This window comes from Ascaphus truei, chromosome 17 (assembly GCF_040206685.1).
Source record: "Ascaphus truei isolate aAscTru1 chromosome 17, aAscTru1.hap1, whole genome shotgun sequence".
Classification (NCBI taxonomy): Eukaryota; Metazoa; Chordata; class Amphibia; order Anura; family Ascaphidae; genus Ascaphus; species Ascaphus truei.
The window spans coordinates 43529036-43546137 of NC_134499.1; the positions used below are offsets into that span (position 1 = coordinate 43529036).

The 17102-nt window shown below is 45.7% G+C and overlaps 1 protein-coding gene across 8 annotated transcripts in view; it reads right to left on the reverse strand.

Moving 5' to 3' along the window:
* IQSEC1 (IQ motif and Sec7 domain ArfGEF 1) overlaps positions 1 to 17102 on the reverse strand; it is a 435749-nt gene that overhangs the window by 16184 nt on the left and 402463 nt on the right. For all 8 annotated transcript variants that reach the window (XM_075574981.1, XM_075574980.1, XM_075574986.1 and 5 more), the window contains 5 exons: positions 15587 to 15726; positions 13424 to 13453; positions 11830 to 11955; positions 9528 to 9627; positions 136 to 297 (listed from right to left, as the gene is read on the reverse strand). In XM_075574981.1, coding sequence (XP_075431096.1) covers positions 136 to 297; positions 9528 to 9627; positions 11830 to 11955; positions 13424 to 13453; positions 15587 to 15726 — 558 coding nt within the window. The remainder of the gene's footprint in view (positions 1 to 135; positions 298 to 9527; positions 9628 to 11829; positions 11956 to 13423; positions 13454 to 15586; positions 15727 to 17102) is intronic.

Genomic DNA, 17102 nt, shown 5'->3' on the forward strand with positions numbered 1-17102 from the left:
TTGAATATCTTATTTGGTTATCTTAAAACCGGGATTTTTATTATAAATTACAACTAAGTCTAAAGATAGAACCAAGCAGTCATCTAAAAATGTATTTATATTAAAATGCTGCACTTTATATACCTTTATACTTACACTCTATTCTGTATTTTTCCATTTCTTGAACTTCTGCGATAGACTCCCTCAAGTCGTCCGTAAACTTTTTACGGTCTTGAGGATTTGGTGCATTGAAATTTATTAGTACTTTGATATCGGCTCCTGGGAGTGCCGATGTGAGTCGGATGCCATTAGGATAGTCTAAAATAAACAAAAAGCAGGGAAAATAGCCACAGTATAAGGGTTGAAATAATGTATCATTAAAGGCTGTTCAGCAGGCCTTCCACAAAAGGTCACTGATCTTTCCTGCTAGTAGAAAATCATTTCAAGGCAATACAATTCTTTAATACATATTCAACAAGAAGAAATATGTTAAGAAAGCACAATTCCCATTGAGGTTATCGCTAGTAAATTGATGTTTGCATATCACCCTAATAGCTGTATTCCGTTCAAGTGGCTGTACCACTTAGGACCAACATTAACTAATGGCAATAATAGGTTACAAGTAGGTGTCTGGTGCCTTAAACAAATGAATTAAACGAACACGTATACAGTGTATACTGTATGCCATTTATAAACAATAATTCCATAGCAGACACTTCAGATTACTTTAGTGATTAACCAATTAATGTCATGAGGACTATAGTCAGTCCCTATCCTCACTGTGACCGTAATGTTAAATATTCCTGATATCATGTTTAGCTGAAAGTGGAGGACACACTGGTCTGTCCAATAGCGCGCCCTGTGATATAGCGCGCCCTGTGATATAGCGCGCCCTGTGATATAGCGCGCCCTGTGATATAGCGCGCCCTGTGATATAGCGCGCCCTGTGATATAGCGCGCCCTGTGATATAGCGCGCCCTGTGATATAGCGCGCCCTGTGATATAGCGCGCCCTGTGATATAGCGCGCCCTGTGATATAGCGCGCCCTGTGATATAGCGCGCCCTGTGATATAGCGCGCCCTGTGATATAGCGCGCCCTGTGATATAGCGCGCCCTGTGATATAGCGCGCCCTGTGATATAGCGCGCCCTGTGATATAGCGCGCCCTGTGATATAGCGCGTCCTGTGATATAGCGCGCCCTGTGATATAGCGCGCCCTGTGATATAGCGCGCCCTGTGATATAGCGCGCCCTGTGATATAGCGCGCCCTGTGATATAGCGCGCCCTGTGATATAGCGCGCCCTGTGATATAGCGCGCCCTGTGATATAGCGCGCCCTGTGATATAGCGCGCCCTGTGATATAGCGCGCCCTGTGATATAGCGCGCCCTGTGATATAGCGCGCCCTGTGATATAGCGCGCCCTGTGATATAGCGCGCCCTGTGATATAGCGCGCCCTGTGATATAGCGCGCCCTGTGATATAGCGCGTCCTGTGATATAGCGCGTCCTGTGATATAGCGCGTCCTGTGATATAGCGCGCCCTGTGATATAGCGCGCCCTGTGATATAGCGCGCCCTGTGATATAGCGCGCCCTGTGATATAGCGCGCCCTGTAATATAGCGCGCCCTGTCATATAGCGCGCCCTGTCATATAGCGCGCCCTGTCATATAGCGCGCCCTGTGATATAGCGCGCCCTGTGATATAGCGCGTCCTGTGATATAGCGCGCCCTGTGATATAGCGCGCCCTGTGATATAGCGCGCCCTGTGATATAGCGCGCCCTGTGATATAGCGCGCCCTGTGATATAGCGCGCCCTGTGATATAGCGCGCCCTGTGATATAGCGCGCCCTGTGATATAGCGCGCCCTGTGATATAGCGCGTCCTGTGATATAGCGCGTCCTGTGATATAGCGCGCCCTGTGATATAGCGCGCCCTGTGATATAGCGCGCCCTGTAATATAGCGCGCCCTGTAATATAGCGCGCCCTGTAATATAGCGCGCCCTGTAATATAGCGCGCCCTGTCATATAGCGCACCCTGTGATATAGCGCGCCCTGTGATATAGCGCGTCCTGTGATATAGCGCGCCCTGTGATATAGCGCGTCCTGTAATATAGCGCGCCCTGTGATATAGCGCGCCCTGTGATATAGCGCGCCCTGTGATATAGCGCGTCCTGTGATATAGCGCGTCCTGTGATATAGCGCGCCCTGTAATATAGCGCGCCCTGTAATATAGCGCGCCCTGTAATATAGCGCGTCCTGTAATATAGCGCGCCCTGTAATATAGCGCGCCCTGTAATATAGCGCGCCCTGTAATATAGCGCGCCCTGTAATATAGCGCGCACTGTAATATAGCGCGCCCTGTAATATAGCGCGCCCTGTAATATAGCGCGCCCTGTAATATAGCGCGCCCTGTAATATAGCGCGCCCTGTAATATAGCGCGCCCTGTAATATAGCGCGCCCTGTAATATAGCGCGCCCTGTAATATAGCGCGCCCTGTAATATAGCGCGCCCTGTAATATAGCGCGTCCTGTCATATAGCGCGCCCTGTCATATAGCGCGCCCTGTGATATAGCGCGTCCTGTGATATAGCGCGTCCTGTAATATAGCGCGCCCTGTAATATAGCGCGCCCTGTAATATAGCGCGCCCTGTAATATAGCGCGCCCTGTAATATAGCGCGTCCTGTAATATAGCGCGCCCTGTAATATAGCGCGCCCTGTAATATAGCGCGCCCTGTAATATAGCGCGCACTGTAATATAGCGCGCCCTGTAATATAGCGCGTCCTGTGATATAGCGCGCCCTGTGATATAGCGCGCCCTGTGATATAGCGCGCCCTGTGATATAGCGCGCCCTGTAATATAGCGCGCCCTGTGATATAGCGCGCCCTGTGATATAGCGCGTCCTGTAATATAGCGCGCCCTGTAATATAGCGCGCCCTGTGATATAGCGCGTCCTGTGATATAGCGCGCCCTGTGATATAGCGCGCCCTGTGATATAGCGCGCCCTGTAATATAGCGCGCCCTGTAATATAGCGCGCCCTGTAATATAGCGCAGGGTAATGCGCAGGGCAATGTGCTACTAACAATGGGTACAATTCCCTTCAGGCGCAGTGAAGACATTGTTAGCCGTGTGTTAGTTACATCACTTCTGACCAAACTAAATACAGGCCAAAGAGACTATTAAACAACACAAAGCAATGTCAGCCATTCCAGCATTAAACCCACAAACGGGAAAAATACTTTAAAATAAGATATCATTAAGCATAAAAAACAAATATGATGTCCAAAAATGGAAGTGAGAATATGCTGGAATATAATAAACCATAATGTAGTAGTTTGTTTTTCTCAGTGACAGAACAATATACTGCACATTCATTTCCAGTGAAACACGGAATCCATACACATTTAAATACAAGATAGGTATATCAAATCAAATAATATCACAACCAAACTGAAATAACATGTCACATCTAATAAGGCCCTGTCCCCTGTGCCGCTGAGCGCGCTCATGCTTGAGAGCGGTGACGTCACCGCCTCTCCGAGCATCAGCGTAGGCTGTCCTGCAATCATTTTAGAGCAGGAGCGGGGGGTGGGTGGATGGCTAAAGGCTGCCAATTCCCAACTCCCCAATGTTACAGTGTATATGGTACCAGGGCTGGATGGGCAGTACAGGTACGCCAAGAAGCAGCTTATAACACAAGCGGACAAGCTATGCTCTTCTAGAAGAAATGTTGCCTTCAATTCAGGGCACTTAGAAAGCACTGCCAGCCACCGAGTGTCCTTTGCAAACTATGATCACGGGTCCAAACTTCCCGTTTATGATGAATTCTTCAAACTGTAAATTTTCAAGATTTTGATCTGATTCAAAGAATCACTGAACTGGAAGAGTGAGCAACACTATTATCATCATTATTATTATTATCATCGTTTATTTGTAACGTGCCACCATACTCCGCGGCGTGGTACAAATGGGGTACAGAGGGATGTATATTACATAAAAAGAATTACATACCAAATAAGGACAAACAGATACAGAAGATAATGAGGCCCTGCTGATGAAAGCTTACACGCTGCACACCCCTGCTCTAACCTTTCTCCCCTGCGCCCGTGCCGGCTCTCCCCCCCTCCTTACCTTGGCTTCGGTGTTCTGACGGCACAACGTCATGTGATGTCACGTTGCCATGGCAACGCGGCGTGACCCCCGTCTGAGCCAAGGTAAGGGACTTTACAGAGGCCTTCGCCGCTCCCCGGCATTTCATTTAAATGCTTTCAGGAACCGCGCAGGACCTCTGTAATCTCCGCAGAGACTCTCACACCTCCCAGTTTGTGCACCCCTGCTCTAAAGGAAATAAAGGTCAATGTTGAAACAAAAGGCAAAGTGGTTGCTCATAGTGGGATGGAGTATAGCTCAGGGTGGGGTGTGGTCCGGCCGCACAATTGGTCCCAGTAAGATTTGGGGGTTTGGATATTGGGGGCTGTTAGATAGTGTGGAATTTGGTCCAGCCGCACTGCTAGTACCAATAGGGTTGTTTTTTTTTGGACATGTTAAGCTTCAGGTAACAGTGGGAAACCCCGGAGGAGATTGCGGAGAGACGTTTGGTGACACAGGACAAGAAAGAGTTGGAGAGGTCAGGGGAGGAGATTTGGGTGTCATCAGCCTAGAGATGATACTGGAAGATTGTATTGGTTCACCAGGAGAAGAGGTACAGAGTGAGAAGAGCAGAGGACGAAGGACAGAGCCTTGTGGAACCCGGACAGAAGGAAGGAGTGAAGAGGTACAGAGTGAGAAGAGCAGAGGGCGAAGGACAGAGCCTTGTGGAACCCGGACAGAAGGAGGGAGTGAAGAGGTACAGAGTGAGAAGAGCAGAGGGCGAAGGACAGAGTCTTGTGGAACCCGGACAGAAGGAGAGAGTGAAGAGGTAAAGAGAGAGAAGAGCAGAGGGTGAAGGGCAGAGTCTTGTGGAACCCGGACAGAATGAGGGAGTGAAGAGGTACAGAGTGAGAAGAGCAGAGGCCGAAGGACAGAGCCTTGTGGAACCCGGACAGAAGGAGGGAGTGAAGAGGTACAGAGTGAGAAGAGCAGAGGCCGAAGGACAGAGCCTTGTGGAACCCGGACAGAAGGAGGGAGTGAAGAGGTACAGAGTGAGAAGAGCAGAGGGCGAAGGGCAGAGTCTTGTGGAACCCGGACAGAATGAGGGAGTGAAGAGGTACAGAGTGAGAAGAGCAGAGGGCGAAGGGCAGAGTCTTGTGGAACCCGGACAGAATGAGGGAGTGAAGAGGTACAGAGTGAGAAGAGCAGAGGCCGAAGGACAGAGTCTTGTGGAACCCGGAAACAATGGTGGATTCGGCGCAACTGCGCATGTCTGAATCAGAGAGGCTCCTGAAGTTCTTCAAAAAACTTTATTGATGATACACACAAGGGCTAACACCGCATTCTCCCCCTCTACGCGTTTCACCCTCACAGATAGGGCTTCGTCTTGGAGTGCAGAGTGAGAAGAGCAGAGGGCGAAGGGCAGAGTCTTGTGGAACCTGGACAGAAGGAGGGAGTGAAGAGGTACAGAGTGAGAAGAGCAGAGGGCGAAGGACAGAGCCTTGTGGAACCCGGACAGAAGGAGGGAGTGAAGAGGTACAGAGTGAGAAGAGCAGAGGCCGAAGGACAGAGTCTTGTGGAACCCGGACAGAAGGAGAGAGTGAAGAGGTAAAGAGAGAGAAGAGCAGAGGGCGAAGGGCAGAGTCTTGTGGAACCCGGACAGAAGGAGGGAGTGAAGAGGTACAGAGTGAGAAGAGCAGAGGGTGAAGGGCAGAGTCTTGTGGAACCCGGACAGAATGAGGGAGTGAAGAGGTACAGAGTGAGAAGAGCAGAGGCCGAAGGACAGAGTCTTGTGGAACCCGGACAGAAGGAGGGAGTGAAGAGGTACAGAGTGAGAAGAGCAGAGTCCAAAGGACAGAGTCTTGTGGAACCCGGACAGAAGGAGGGAGTGAAGAGGTAAAGAGAGAGAAGAGCAGAGGCCGAAGGACAGAGTCTTGTGGAACTCGGACAGAAGGAGAGAGTGAAGAGGTACAGAGTGACAAGAGCAGAGGCCGAAGGGCAGAGTCTTGTGGAACCTGGAGAGAAGGAGGGAGTGAAGAGGTACAGAGTGAGAAGAGCAGAGGCCGAAGGACAGAGCCTTGTGGAACCCGGACAGAAGGAGGGAGTGAAGAGGTACAGAGTGAGAAGAGCAGAGGGTGAAGGACAGAGTCTTGTGGAACCCGGACAGAATGAGGGAGTGAAGAGGTACAGAGTGAGAAGAGCAGAGGGTGAAGGACAGAGTCTTGTGGAACCCGGACAGAATGAGGGAGTGAAGAGGTACAGAGTGAGAAGAGCAGAGGCCGAAGGACAGAGCCTTGTGGAACCCGGACAGAAGGAGGGAGTGAAGAGGTAAAGAGAGAGAAGAGCAGAGGCCGAAGGACAGAGCCTTGTGGAACCCGGACAGAAGGAGGGAGTGAAGAGGTACAGAGTGAGAAGAGCAGAGGCCGAAGTGATTTGCCCAAGGTCATAAGGAGCTGACACCGGGGATGAGCCAGGTTCCCACTCCTTCTCCACAAGCTGCATAGTATATTTGTACTTATGATTTCAATTACATTTCATTTTATTGTGCGAACTACTGGAAAACAGTAATGTAGTACAACTGCTGTAACACTACAAGTATTTAGTAACCAAGCCAGATTAACAGGGTCTCTGTGTCTATTTAGGTTTGGGGAGAAATTAAAGCAGCAAAACATGTGAAATTGTATGTGGGTTTATTTTTCCGTCTTTGTTTTTAAATAAATCAGTTCTGTAGTATTAGAGACTGCAATTTAAAAAAAATTGTTATTCAAATCTTAATGCCATTTTAATGCGTTTTAAAGCATCCTTTGATTTCTATAGCAGGTTTTAGCACACCTCTCCAGCAGTGCAAGATCTGTGCAACACTTTCCTGTTTGTGATAATTTGTTGCCAATATTCCCAGCAGTTTGAGTTGTAAACTGTAATAGTGTACCTTAGTAATATAAGGATACATTGTAGCTGCTGAGTTACACTGACTGAAGCTGCCATTATGTTAGTAACACCATAAACCTCTTGTTCCTACTATAACACCTACACTCACACACATTTTTAACTCCTCACTCTACTCTGGTACCTTTTCCTCCTACTTTAAACATGCAACAGTTATTCCATTACTCAAAAACAGCAAGCTTGACCCTACCTGTCTTTTTAACTATCGACCGGTCTCCCTCCTGCCTTTTGCCTCTAAACTCTTTGAACGTCTTGTATTCTCTCGCTTGCTCCACTTTCTCAACACCTGTTCTCTCCTAGACCCTCTACAATCTGGCTTCCGCACTGCTCACTCCACTGAAACAGCCCTCACTAAAATAACTAATGACCTCCATGCTGCCAAAGACAGAGGTCATTACACTCTGCTCATATTACTTGACCTCTCTGCAGCATTTGACACCGTGGACCACCCTCTTCTCCTTCACATTCTCCATACTCTTGGTATTCGGAACAAAGCTCTATCCTGGATCTCCTCTTACCTCTCCCATTATACTTTCAGTGTCTCTTCTGCTAACACCTCCTCCTCCTCTATCAACCTCTCGGTGGGGGTACCCCGGGGCTCTGTCCTGGGACCTCTTCTCTTTTTTCTGTACACACTTTCTCTAGGTGACCTAATCACATCTCTTGGGTTTAAATGTCACCTCTATGCTGACGACACTCAAATTTACTTTTCAACCCCTGACCTTACCCCTGCTGTACAAACCAAAGTTTCTGAATGTCTCTCTTCAATATCATCCTGGATGACCATCCGCCGACTTAAACTTAACATGGCAAAAACAGAGCTCCTCATATTTCCTCCCAAACCTGGCCCTACTACCTCCTTCCACATTACTGTTGGAAGTAATATCATTCAACCAGTAGCGCAAGCACGCTGCCTAGGGGTCACACTTGTCTCCTCTCTCACATTCAAAACGTTTCTAAAACCTGTCGCTTTTTCCTCCGCAATATTACAAAGATACGCCCTTTCCTCTGTTGTTCGACTGCTAAAACTCTGACTCAGGCCCTCATTCTCTCCCGCCTCGATTACTGTAACCTGCTGTCTGGCTTTCCTGCCTCTCACCTGTCTCCACTACAATCTATCCTAAATTCAGCTGCTAGAATCACTCTACTCTTTCCTAAATCTGTCTCAGTGTCTCCCCTGGTCAAATCACTCTCCTGATTGTCACGTGTAGTACTGCTGTGAAGCGCTATTTACACTAATGGCGCTATATAAATAAAGACATACATACATACAATTTGTTTTACAAATTTATAACAGGAGCACTAAACGATTGGCAGCTTAGGTAAGAATGTAGATGTATAATTGTCACATGCTTTACATATACAAATAAGAAAAAGAGAGAAGAAAAGGGGGAAGATAGTATTGCAGATTTAAGAGCGAAGATATATAGAGGTGTAGCTAGAATTGATTAAAATAAATACAATTTCAACAGGGTGTGTTGCCCCTTTTATCATTTACTGCTTGCAACTCAATTTCAGCTAAAACCTGCTTTCAAGAGAAAAGCTCATTTCTAAGCTACTAAAAGCTACTTGGTGATACATTGCATGGCTGCTGGGAAGAATCCGGATACCTCATCACTGTCATACCGACACCAAAAAAAGAAACATTTCAGCTTATATCTTCGAGAAAGGTTGTACGGGGCATAAATACAGCCACCCTAACATGTTCCAGAACATATATAGTAGCTCTAATCACGGAACATATTTACCAGACACCCTCCGGCGCCAGAACATACTTATGGTCAGTTCCAGGTAATGGGGTATATAAGTCTTCCAGCGCCAGAAGGTATCTTGCGGAATATTCTGGCTCAGTAAATATGGACCTAAATGTTTATCAATGTCGCAATCACACTGCAAAAGAGTTATTGAATGATAAATTCCAGTGACACGCTAGATTCTTCCCTTCCTTCCTGCTTTATTTGCCTCCCTGAACCAACTTTCAGTCTGATGCACAATATGTATATTTCCTGTGCTAAAGAATGTGATTCCCATAGTGTCTAATCTCCCTATCAACATATATCTATCTATATTCTGTATATATCCTTCCATCCAGGAGAGATCACCGAGGTGATCCAAATACCAGAACAACACAAGGGGTAAAAGAAAAGAGGGTATTTATTCAGTCCAACATGTAGCCATAGCCCGATGTTTAGGTCCCCAGGGGTACACGGAACATTAGCTGCATTGATTTCATTTTAAATACCCCTCCTGATGTTACCAAATGATCCCAATCACCGGCGGAGTAATAAATGACCTCCCAGAATGTGATGTTGGAGAGCAGAGGAGGGACAACATGATATCAAGTACGTGGTATATTTGCCTGGACTATTTGATTGATTTCTAGGCCATTCTTAATCAATTAAACACATGATCTCACTTGAAAACATACAGATGAGTTTTATTAATTGAGCTGTAGCTTGCCTTGAAGATGTAAGCCACGCATGACAACATACAGCCCTGAGAGATACAGTACTTACATTGATTTTCAAACAGCAGAACTTGCATCCCATACAGAGAGAACGATTGCCGGAAACTGTAAGTTACAGAATTCTTCTTCTTCTGGAAGATTTTTGTTACCTAATATTTTCAAAATGAGGAAGCAGACAGCATACTTTAAATGTGCATTCTGTTTTATGAAGTGCGGCCCAAAAACACTTGTTCTAAAAACATGTTACTTTTATTTTGTTTGAAAGCATGAAGTAATGATGCAAAAAAAAACTTCACTTGGGGCTCACTCACTAAATGGTGGTATTTGGTAAATCCACACAAAACTCTCTCCTAGGGGTAAATCCGCAAAAGTCCGTTATATGAGGGGTTATAACGTGACGTTACCTAATTAGGCAATGGACGTTGTTTTTCCTTCATTTAACAGGAATCCTCAAAGCTACGTAGTTGCAAAAAACTGGACATTTTCATGCCTCAGACACGTTCTCCAATACACCGTACGCGCGCACTGGTCACACGTTCAGACGCGTTCTCCAATACACCGTACGCGCGCACTGGTCACACGCTCAGACGCGTTCTCCAATACACCGCACACGCGCACTGGTCACACGTTCAGACGCGTTCTCCAATACACCGCACGCGCGCACTGGTCACACGTTCAGACGCGTTCTCCAATACACCGCACACGCGCACTGGTCACACGCTCAGACGCGTTCTCGAATACACCGCACGCGCGCACTGGTCACACGTTCAGACGCGTTCTCCAATACACCGCACGCGCGCACTGGTCACACGCTCACACGCGTTCTCCAATACACCGCACACGCGCACTGGTCACACGCTCAGACGCGTTCTCCAATACACCGCACGCGCGCACTGGTCACACGTTCAGACGCGTTCTCCAATACACCGCACATGCGCACTGGTCACACGTTCAGACGCGTTCTCCAATACACCGCACATGCGCACTGGTCACACGCTCAGACGCGTTCTCCAATACACCGCACACGCGCACTGGTCACACGCTCAGACGCGTTCTCCAATACACCGCACGCGCGCACTGGTCACACGTTCAGACGCGTTCTCCAATACACCGCACATGCGCACTGGTCACACGCTCAGACGCGTTCTCCAATACACTGCACACGCGCACTGGTCACACGCTCAGACGCGTTCTCCAATACACCGCACACGCGCACTGGTCACACGCTCAGACGCGTTCTCCAATACACCGCACACGCGCACTGGTCACACGCTCAGACGCGTTCTCCAATACACCGCACGCGCGCACTGGTCACACGCTCAGACGCATTATTAAAGCAGCTCTATTAACGGAGGTTTTCATGCACTTTACCAAAAGGTAATGCAAATCTTGTCAGAATATTAAGAAATGTGCCTTTTTTACACTTATTAACTTTCTCACTTAATAAAATGGTATATAATGTAATAATGACTGCATAAAGTACGGGTGTACAATAATCTATATCCATAAATACCTCAACAATATTAATGAATTTCCCCTTTTTTTATTGATGTACAATAAATGAAGCATGGACATCACTTCCGGTTCCTCGTGTTCGCTGCTCCCCGTATCTCTGCTCATTCAATCCCAGAAGAGTGCAGACACGTGTACAGCTAACACAAGGAGCCGGGAGTCATACAGGACACAGTATGTGAGTGGTGGGAGTCACACTAGGTCAGTAGCGCAACGAGGAGGGGGGGGGGGGGGAGAGTAGGTGTAAGGGTGCATTTGCAACCCCAAAGAATTGCTTTCGTGCTTACAGAGGCCGTGCTCTTCCACACTGCAATGGAACTGATTGCCATGTAAGAGAGCAGAGTTTACATGCAGATGGCTGGTTAATCCCCCTCTACTGTCGGGTCTCCCTCCTGACTCCAGCTGCCAGTAGAGAGGTACAGCACCCTAACATCAGCTACCGTTATAGTGTATGTCTGAAACTGATATGGCATCCCTGAGCTGTGGGTAGCATGGTTCAGGAAATTATTTTAGGTAAATTCCTACTTTAAACACCTGAGACAAAGTTTCCTATTGGAATTTAGGCTTTCTGAACCATCTAGTTTAAGATTAAGTTTATGATCTCAAAATATATTTTCAGGAAGGGATGAAAGTATCAAAATGATGATAATAAGACTATTAACAGGTTCATGTTGCAGAATGCTTTGAGCAGTAGAAAATAATGTGTTGTGATCCGCACAGCATCAGCTCAAATATAATAAACACAGCGATTTGTAATAACATAATACACTAACTAAAGTGCAATGTATCTGAAATGGACATTTCCTCTGATAAACACAGCCTGTTACCCCAATACATACCACAAGCAGATCATTAAACAGGAAGATTTCTCTCTGATGTAAGCCAAGTTTCTGAGGTTTGTTTGGATCTGGAACTTCAAAGAGGCGACAGTAGCAAACAAGTCTGCGGTGTGGTAAAGAAAGCACCTAAACAGAACAAAATAACATTTTATTTATTTTATATATATATACACAGTATATAACCCAATGTGTATAATGCCTTCTTACACTGGTCCATTAAACGTTATTCTAACCTATAACAAAGCTCATTTTAAAAGGTTCATTCAATATCAAATACATCTTCTACTGTGTTTATACATTCTTAGGGCCTCATGCAGAGAGCAGCGAATTTTAAAATTGGCGAATTTATTAAAAAGTAGTTTTTTTGGAGAGTTTTATTCTCCATATGCAGAAAAGTGCGAATTCTGCTATGTTTAACATGGATGCGTCTGGCGAGTTTAAATTGGCGAGATGCGCGCTTCAGAAACTTGTAAAAACAAATGCGCGCCTTTTTTTTTCCCTTTGCAATGGCCGCGAGCGGCAGCTTCTTGCCAATTTTTTCTGGCGAGGGAAAAAGGAGACAATAGCGCCATTTTATTGGCGCGAACAGCCGCTAGATGCCGTTCGCGGCTCTCTGCATTAGGATATTTGTAAAACTGGCGAGATTGAGGTTTTCGCCAGCCGCGAGGCGAGTTTTACAAATAGAAAAGAAAAATTGGCGCGTTTTTCGGAAATCTCCATTTTCTGCTGTTTTCTGCGCGATTATCTCCAAAAAATGGCGAATTTCGAAAATTCGCTGCTCTCTGCATAGGCCCCTTAATGTCTTATTTTGTCAGTCTAATGGCAACAAATCAACTACAATTTAAAGCATATTTTTGGTTGCAAAACACAACATTTCTGACTGGGAATTTAGCATAATAGATTTAAACCTCACAATCTAGCATGTTTTTAGTAATTAATGTATCGTCGTTTTGTTTTTAACAAAGTGAAAATGTTGTAATCAAAATAAAATGAGTGGAATTAAGTTTTATGTCTCAGTTTGCAATATACCATTATATTTTTGCAAAGATATAAAATCAAACTTTAAGTATATTCTGTAGACAACATCAGGTTCCTGGCAGTTGGGATCAGTCTGTGAATGTGAACCAGTAAAGGCTACTAGAAATGCTGCTTAGAATGAAAGCAGGTTATGAGAAGTCAATAACTGAAGCTCAAACATGTTAAACTATTGTAAGTTTAATGTGGGATCTATGGAATAGTTTGGGTTGCGCATGCACTCAATACTACGCACGGCGCTCTCTCAGAGGGTGCCACAAATACAGCTTTGTGTAACCAATCCCAGAGAAAAGATCAAAATGGAAAAGGCAGCGGACACACCAAAAATAGCTCAGAGTAGAAGATTTATTTGCTACACAATCGAGTCCTACGCGTTTCAGTCCTGGCCAGGGGCTGTTATCAGGGATAGCCGAATACCCTGCTGGGACTGAAAACGCGCAGGGCTCGATTGTGTAACAAATAAATCTTCTATTCTGAGCTATTTTTGAAGTGTCCGCTGCCTTTTCCATTTTGATCAATGGAATACGAGCCATAAAGCATTATGTAAAGAAATACCTACACAACCAAGTCCATGATGTAGTGATCCAATCTGCAGTAGAAAGACACATAGAAGTTTATTGAAGTTCAGCATAAACAAGGTATCACATTAAAACAGAGCAAATATAGTCATGACATGGCTATGCTGTATGAAAGCGAAAACAAACATTGTAAAGGCTTAGACATGAACATTAAAAATTAAATCTCAAAACTGTAAACAAAGAACTTGTATGCTGTCACTGGTGGATGTGTATGCAGACTGTTTGAGGACTAGCGCGTTGGAGGACCAGTGTTTTTGAGGACCAGCGAGTTAGAGGACACCTCCAGTTTAAAAGGTGAGCTTTCCCCCCACTTTTTAGTCTACAAATAAATAAGGATATTATCATTGACTTGCACATTTCACTAGAGTTGAAACATTATTTAGCTCTAGGAAAGAGTATAGATGCAGATATAATAACACGGTACATCCCCTTTTGGCTTGCCTTCTCTGTATATTTTAATACATTCTTCTGTAGATCTTCATGGCAAATGATTGTAGGAATGTCTCGGTCTATCTGGGATAGTCAACATGGCTTATTAATAATGCTTCAGACCCTATTAGAGTGATATGGCATAGCCTTAACTTAATTTAATCATAGCAAATCGTAGATGTTTAGAAGTATTCGTGTTTTATTATTTTGCTAGAAGTATAAAACCTAAATACAAAAGCTCCTAAGAAACAGAGGGACGCTTATGCCTTATGTGACAGATTCACATGTGAAATAACTAGGACACACAAAGATAGCTACACATTTCAGTCAACATGAACGGATTCACTGAGAACTGGGAACAAACTCTAATATATTGTAAGTGGGATTCTCCGCTACCTCCTACACTAAGGAGGAAATACAGGCGATGAGCTGTGAACCGGTGCGTGAGCAGCACAGTGCTCCTGGGACTAATAATAATAACAATAGCATGTTCTTGTATAGCGCTGCTAGTTTTACGTAGCGCTTTACAGAGACATTTTGCAGGCACAGGTCCCTGCCCCGTGGAGCTTACAATCAATGTTTTTGGTGCCTGAGGCACAGGGAGATAAAGTGACTTGCCCAAGGTCACAAGGAGTCGACACCAGGAATTGAACCAGGTTCCCCTGCTTCACACTCTCAGTGCCCCTCCCTGGACTACAAAGAGAGTTCCCATACATACTGCAGATAGAAGCCGCACTCCTGGCTATCATACATACATACATACATACATACATACATACATACATACATACATACAGCAGATAGAAGCCCTGCTGCTGGCTGCCATACTTGCATATAGTGCATGGTGTATATGTATAGTGCATGGTGTATATGTATAGTGCATGGTGTATATGTATAGTGCATGGTGTATATGTATAGTGCATGGTGTATATGTATAGTGCATGGTGTATATGTATAGTGCATGGTGTATATGTATAGTGCATGGTGTATATGTATAGTGCATGGTGTATATGTATAGTGCATGGTGTATATGTATAGTGCATGGTGAATATGTATAGTGCATGGTGTATATGTATAGTGCATGGTGTATATGTATGGTGCATGGTGTATATGTATAGTGCATGGTGTATATGTATAGTGCATGGTGTATATGTATAGTGCATGGTGTATATGTATAGTGCATGGTGTATATGTATAGTGCATGGTGTATATGTATAGTGCATGGTGTATATGTATAGTGCATGGTGTATATGTATAGTGCATGGTGTATATGTATAGTGCATGGTGTATATGTATAGTGCATGGTGTATATGTATAGTGCATGGTGTATATGTATAGTGCATGGTGTATATGTATAGTGCATGGTGTATATGTATAGTGCATGGTGTATATGTATAGTGCATGGTGTATATGTATAGTGCATGGTGTATATGTATAGTGCATGGTGTATATGTATAGTGCATGGTGTATATGTATAGTGCATGGTGTATATGTATAGTGCATGGTGTATATGTATAGTGCATGGTGTATAGTAAGTGCATTCGTTCTTGAAAGTGTTGTTGGAAGAAAATTAGATTAGATTATGGTAATCATGCAGCCTTAAATCACTGTTCACACTCCTGTGCTATTAATGCAATAATGTACAATTATACTCTCTAGCCCCAAATTTCTCTCATCCAAATTAAATCAAACAGAATTCTTCTCAAAGATCTTACCGGCTTCTTGCCGACAATAAGTTTTTCAACCTTCTGGACTTGGGATACATGATCTTCATTTGTCTTGAGTTCCCGTTTGCGGATTCGCTCATAAATCCCGATCAGCATCTCTCGTGGGATGTCTTCTCCATCATCCACACCTGCAGAGACAGACAGTGCTCACTACCACTCTCGTGGGATGTCTTCCCCATCATCCACACCTGCAGAGACAGACAGTGCTCACTACCACTCTGGTGGGATGTCTTCTCCATCATCCACACCTGCAGAAACAGACAGTGCTCACTACCACTCTCGTGGGATGTCTTCCCCATCATCCACACCTGCAGAAACAGACAGTGCTCACTACCACTCTCGTGGGATGTCTTCCCCATCATCCACACCTGCAGAAACAGACAGTGCTCACTACCACTCTCGTGGGATGTCTTCCCCATCATCCACACCTGCAGAAACAGACAGCGCTCACTACCACTCTCGTGGGATGTCTTCCCCATCATCCACACCTGCAGAAACAGACAGTGCTCACTACCACTCTCGTGGGATGTCTTCCCCATCATCCACACCTGCAGAAACAGACAGTGCTCACTACCACTCTCGTGGGATGTCTTCCCCATCATCCACACCTGCAGAAACAGACAGTGCTCACTACCACTCTCGTGGGATGTCTTCCCCATCATCCACACCTGCAGAAACAGACAGCGCTCACTACCACTCTCGTGGGATGTCTTCTCCATCATCCACACCTGCAGAGACAGACAGTGCTCACTACCACTCTCGTGGGATGTCTTCCCCATCATCCACACCTGCAGAGACAGACAGTGCTCACTACCACTCTCGTGGGATGTCTTCCCCATCATCCACACCTGCAGAAACAGACAGTGCTCACTACCACTCTCGTGGGATGTCTTCCCCATCATCCACACCTGCAGAAACAGACAGTGCTCACTACCACTCTCGTGGGATGTCTTCTCCATCATCCACACCTGCTGAAACAGACAGTGCTCACTACCACTCTCGTGGGATGTCTTCCCCATCATCCACACCTGCAGAGACAGACAGTGCTCACTACCACTCTCGTGGGACGTCTTCCCCATCATCCACACCTGCAGAGACAGACAGTGCTCACTAACACTCTGGTGGGATGTCTTCCCCATCATCCACACCTGCAGAAACAGACAGTGCTCACTACCACTCTCGTGGGATGTCTTCCCCATCATCCACACCTGCAGAGACAGACAGTGCTCACTACCACTCTCGTGGGATGTCTTCTCCATCATCCACACCTGCAGAAACAGACAGTGCTCACTACCACTCTCGTGGGATGTCTTCCCCATCATCCACACCTGCAGAGACAGACAGCGCTCACTACCACTCTCGTGGGATGTCTTCCCCATCATCCACACCTGCAGAAACAGACAGTGCTCACTACCACTCTCGTGGGATGTCTTCCCCATCATCCACACCTGCAGAAACAGACAGTGCTCACTACCACTCCCGTGGGATGTCTTCCCCATCATCC